At 47.0% G+C, this 5,889-nt stretch overlaps 1 protein-coding gene across 1 annotated transcript in view; it reads left to right on the forward strand.

The window, feature by feature from the left end:
- The window catches only part of LOC106812183 (putative neural-cadherin 2), a 10,662-nt gene extending 5,494 nt beyond the window's left edge, over positions 1-5,168 (forward strand). Inside the window, exons 3-11 of the mRNA XM_014816005.1 lie at positions 196-324; positions 905-1,111; positions 1,428-1,606; positions 1,983-2,094; positions 2,832-2,935; positions 3,900-4,031; positions 4,196-4,350; positions 4,844-4,966; positions 5,111-5,168. Coding sequence (XP_014671491.1) covers positions 196-324; positions 905-1,111; positions 1,428-1,606; positions 1,983-2,094; positions 2,832-2,935; positions 3,900-4,031; positions 4,196-4,350; positions 4,844-4,966; positions 5,111-5,168 — 1,199 coding nt within the window. The remainder of the gene's footprint in view (positions 1-195; positions 325-904; positions 1,112-1,427; positions 1,607-1,982; positions 2,095-2,831; positions 2,936-3,899; positions 4,032-4,195; positions 4,351-4,843; positions 4,967-5,110) is intronic.
- The last annotated feature ends 721 nt before the right edge of the window (positions 5,169-5,889 follow it).

A 5,889-nucleotide genomic window follows, 5' to 3' on the forward strand; every position in this document is an offset into this window, starting at 1 on the left:
CTCTCTATATCTCATGCACTCTCTATCTCTCACGCGCTCTCTATCTCTCTCACGCGCTCTCTATCTCTCTCACGCGCACTCTATCTCTCTCACGCACGCTCTATCTCTCTCATGCGCTCTCTATCTCTCTCACGCGCTCTCTATCTCTCTCATGCTCTCTATCTCTCTCATGCGCTCTCTATCTCTCTCACGCAGGTACGCAGTTGGAACCGGTCGCCTGTCCGGCGGACTGCCAGGTACTCAACCTCGCGCAGCTGTCCCCGCCTTTCACCTTCAGACACCTCGACGCGACCTTTGCTGAAGCCTTCCGCATCGACACCGACGGTGAGTCATCGCGCGGCGAGACTGGGTGTCACTTTTCCCCGGGCGTAGAGGGAGGGTGCCGCTACGTGGCAGCACTAGTCACTTCGTACACTTCCGTCATTCCACAGTCATACTTCCATGCTAGACATGGCCTTATTTCCCTAACCCTAACCCTAACCCTAACCCTAACCCTGACCCTAACCCTAAAACTGACCCTGACCCTAACCCTAATCCTAACACTAGTACTGCCACGTAGCGGCACCCTCCCTTTACGCCCGGGGTAAAGTGTCACCGGGCGAGATTGGGGGTGCTCGCTTTCTGCTGATGTCAGAATAGTTCGGTGATATGTTGTCAATGAATTAAGGTTAAGATGGTCACTGCAAGCATCACCGAATCGCGGCGTTGCTCTTGTATTGCCCGTATACATATATACATATATGTCATGCTTATGATTATACATGAGACACGCACACACACGCACACACACACACATATATATATACATCATCACAGACTGTCACCCGTCGAGACATCCGCCACTTTGCACATGTATGACTAGTATGTCCGTCGTAGACTGACGCGCTCTTCTTCGCGCTTGCAGGAGCGTCGTGCGCGGGGCAGGGTGGCGCGCGTCTCTACACGCAGCGCGCGATGGACCGCACGCGCGACAAGACGTTCCGCGTGCCCGTCGAGATCTGTGACGTCAACCAGATGTGTGACAGCGACGACGTGCTGGTGACAGTCGAGGACACGAACACGCACGCGCACGAGCCGGGCACGAAGCACATCACCGTGTTCAGCTACAAAGGTGAGTGAGATAGGAGTGTAACAGTGTTTATGCTGTAAAGGTGGTCCAAGAAAGTAGCTATAAGGTATTCAGCTATGAAGGTGGGTGAGCTAGGAACGTAGCAGTGTTCATGCTATAAAGGTGGGTGAGATAGGAGTGTAGCAGTGTTTATGCTATAAAGGTGGGTGAGATAGGATTGTAGCAATATTTACCTATAAAAGTGGTCTAGGAACCTAACAATTACTAATCTACGCACAGCGAGTGTCGTTAGTGGCACCCTCTAGCGTACCCGTCACCATTCCTTCATCATCTCTCTCTCTCTCTCCCTCCGTCACAGACAGCATACCGGAGGACACGCCCATCGGCACGGTCTACGCGCCGGACGAAGACGACTGGGACATCGTTGACAAGACGTTCGCGATGGTGGCGCCCCCACCCGAGAAGTTCAGCGTCGACGCGGGCGACGGGACGATCCGCATCAAGGACAAGACGCCCTCGGGACAGTACACGTTCAAGGTGAGGCCGCCAGGTGGCGCCGTGCGCGGTGCCTCCTCTATCTCTTCATTCTCCTCTTCCTCTTCCTCATCGTCATCATCATCATCATCTACCGGCACCCCTTCCTCCTCAACTTCGTCTAGTCTTCCCCTCTTCCTCCCCTCCACCACGTCCTCCTCTTCCCTCTCGTTCCTCTTTCCCTCCCTCTCCACGTTCCTCCTCTACTTGTTTCACCGTCTCCACCCCATCCTTCACCTCCCCACTCCCTCCTCTTCCCTCTCGTTCCTCTTCCTCTCCCTCCCCACGTCCTCCTCTACTTGTTCCACCACCTCCACCCCATCCTCCACCTCCCCACTCCCTCCTCTGTGGATTTTGATCGTTAGCTCTTTACCACCAGGTGGATGTCACCGACGAGACGATGAATCGTAAGGTGACGTCGACAGTCAACGTGGAGGTGCGCGGAATCTGGGACGACGCCGTCTTCAGCTCCGGATCGCTGCGTATCAACGGTGAGCTCACGGTGGCTTCCTGTCGTTGTTGTTGTTGTTGTTGTTGTTGTTGTTGTTCTTTTTCTTCTTTTTCTTCTCATTCTTCTTCGTCGTCATTGTCAATCACTTTGTTTTTTTCTACTTCTTTGCCTTGATTCTCCTCTTCTTCTTCTTCTTCTTCTTCTTCTTCTTCTTCTTCTTCATCTTCTTCTTCTTCTTCTTCTTCATCTTCTTCTTCTTCTTCTTCTTCCTCTTCTTCTTTATTTTCTTCTTCTTCTTCTCCTTCTTCTGTTTCTTTTCCTCTTATTAATGTTCTTGTGCTTCCTGTTGTTGTCGTCCTTATTCTTCTTCATCATCATCATCTTATTTTCTACTTTTTCGGTGTCTTCCACTTCTTCATGTTCTATTCTTCTTCGGATTCTCTTGCTTTTTATTACCATGCTTAATCGTCTTCTGCTACTTCTATTCCTCACCCTTTGGTTCATATTCATCTTCCTCCTTTTCCACACGTTTTTTCTCTCTCTCTCTCATTGTTGGTCTGATTCTTTCCTCTACATGTTTCATGTTATTCTGGCCTTTATTTTGCCTCAATAATCAGTTGTTGTCTTCTGTTCTGTGATGTAATGTATAAATTACCCATGTGGCGACCCAAAAGAATTTGCGCGCTAAAATTATCAGCCACTGTTCTTGTCAGAAAATGCTGGCTTTAGTTCACCGTCCCTGATCGTTACAGCATAGTTTCTTAATTTCGCTCATAGGTGTCACTGCTAGAGAGTTCATCGTGTCGGACGTGGGGACGACCAGCAAGCTGAGTCAGCTACGGTCAGAGATCGCGCGCGCGACGGGGGCGAAGGAGGAGAAGGTACGTTCTGCTCGCTGTTCACACGCTGACGTTGTTCATCTCTTAAGTCGTTCACGACTTGTTGTTCGTTTACAGCTCATAGTGTTGACTACTTGCATTGTTCGTGACTGTTTGTTCACTGATTAGAATTTATAATTATTACGTTGGTTATGACTTGTTGTTCCCCGCTATGGTTGTTCACAGATTCATTACATTGTTCATGACTTGTTGTTCCCCACTATGGTTGTTCACAGATTCATTACGTTGTTCATGACTTGTTGTTCCCCGCTATGGTTGTTCACAGATTAATTGTGTTGTTCATGACTTGTTGTTCCCTGCTATGGTTGTTCACAGATTAATTACGTTGTTCATGACTTGTTGTTCCCCGCTATGGTTGTTCACAGATTAATTACGTTGTTCATGACTTGTTGTTCCCCGCTATGGTTGTTCACAGATTAATTACGTTGTTCATACCCTGTAGCAGTTAGATGCTTCATTGGTCATGTTGTTCGCTGACTATTCTTTACACTGCTAGGGATGGTTACTCATTAGGCTGTTTACTGTGAACAGTGAATTTATTGCTAAAGCTGTCGACACACTACGCGATTTTTCATGCGATCAAGCCGGCCGGCTCAGTCGGGCGACTCTGTGGACACACTACGTCGGATTTTCAGCACGCTGGTTGGCTGATGAATTGTACAATCGGCCGGCTCAATCGCAGACCCGGGCACACTAGGCGATTGCAGCCGGCCGGCTCAAATAATTATCAAACATGTTTGAATCGGGCGACTTGGCCGGCCGACTCGAAAATCGACCGCGACTCACTGGACACACTACGCGATTTTTCATGCGATGGAGCCGGCCGGCTCGGTCGGCCGGCTCAATCGCATGAAAAATCGCCTAGTGTGTTCACCCCTTAAGGTTGTTGTCTGTGCAAGTTGTCCTCTACTCGTCTTGTTCACTGACAATGCTGTTTATGACATAGGTGGAGATCTTCAGTGTTATGGATCGTAAGGGCAGCGACCCACCACAGATCGACGTGCGCTACGCAGCCAGTGGCTCCCCCTATTATCCCGCTGAGAAACTGGACGGGGCCGTAGCAGCAGAGCTCCCTGTGGTAATTACACAATTGGTCAAGGATCAGCCAATCGGAAAAGTTTTGCGAGCTCTGTGACGGCTATAATTACGACTTTGTCGTCGGTATTTCGAATCTGTTTAGTTTTTTCGGATTAACAAATGTTGCGCCGTCGACATTCCATCATTGTTCCATCATTGTTCCAGATTGCACAAACTGTTGGCATTGACATCATCATGGTTCCCATTGATGAGTGTATCCGTGAGATCTGCCAGGGGGCGCCGGGGTGCCGCACCGTGCTGTCGACGTCGCTAACTCCGACCTACATCAACACGAACGCGACCTCCATGCTCGGGGTCAGGTAAGTGCATGAACACCCCCCTCTGCCATATATAATTCCTAGTCACCTGTTACAATGTGATTTATAAATTACAATTTGTCATTGTTACAATTACAGTGCACAACCCCCCTACCCATATATTATTAAGAGTCCATAATAGGAAATTTTCTATAGAATAATAGAATAGAATAGTAGAAATAATAGAAATGTTCTATAGAATAATAGAATAGAATAGAATAGTAGAAATAATAGAAATGTTCTATAGAATAATAGAATAGAATAGTAGAAATAATAGAAATGTTTTATAGAATAATAGAATAGAATAGTAGAAATAATAGAAATGTTCTGTTATGGACTCTTGATATTATTAGTCCCCAGTCACCTGTTACCATATGATTTATAAATTAAAATTAGTCATTATTACAATTACGACACTTGCTCATGTGCAATGTGAAAGGGGGGGGCGTTTCCCATAGGGGGGTATAAGTAGCATGCTTCGTCTGCTCGTCCGCAGCACCTACACGACGACCGATTGCGTCTGCAACGCCAAGGACGACTCCGCAGTCGACACGTGCAACACACCTGGCGCCATCTGTCTGAACGGAGGCACGTGCACGGACACAGCCTCGGGAGCCAGGTACGAATCGTTTCGCTATCGACGATCGCAAATCGATCGCGTATCAATCATTTGATGAATAAGTGAAGTAATCAATGATTGTATAAAGTGATCTATCGAGTTGATGGTGGGCTGCAGTTTATATCGCTAAATTTTTCCGCTCAGGCGAAAAACGGGAGAAAAGGAAACAGAGGGCGAATCAATCAATCCTTCAATCAATTAATCAATCACATCGATCGAAACCGAGATGAACTCTTCTCGTCACGTCGTGTCCAATCACTCAATCAATTAATCAATCAGATCAACCGAAGCCGATATCAACTCTCCCAAATTGCGCGTTACATCCAATCAATCAATCAACCAGATCGATCGAAGCCGATATCAACTCTCCCTATCGTGCATTGCATCCAATCAATCAAATAATCATCTGATCGGTCGAAGCCGATATCAACTCTCCCCATTGTGCATTGCATCCAATCAATCAATCAATCAATCAATCATATCAACTGAAGCCAAGATGCACTTTTTCCATCGCGACCCATCAAATCAATCAATCAATCAACCAGATCGATCGAAGCCAATATCAACTGTCCTTCTCGTGCATTGCATCCAATCAATCAATTAATCAATCTGATCGATCGAGGCTGATATCAACTATCCCCGTAGCACGTCACGTCCAATCAATAAATTAATCAATCAATCTGATCGATCGAGGCTGATATCAACTATCCCCGTAGCACGTCACGTCCAATCAATAAATTAATCAATCAATCTGATCGATCGAGGCTGATATCAACTATCCCCGTAGCACGTCACGTCCAATCAATAAATTAATCAATCAATCTGATCGATCGAGGCTGATATCAACTATCCCCGTAGCACGTCACGTCCAATCAATAAATTAATCAATCAATCTGATCGATTACGATCCGATACCACCTCTC

Source organism: Priapulus caudatus, unplaced genomic scaffold (genome assembly GCF_000485595.1).
Source record: "Priapulus caudatus unplaced genomic scaffold, Priapulus_caudatus-5.0.1 Scaffold617, whole genome shotgun sequence".
NCBI classification, from domain to species: Eukaryota; Metazoa; Priapulida; class Priapulimorpha; order Priapulimorphida; family Priapulidae; genus Priapulus; species Priapulus caudatus.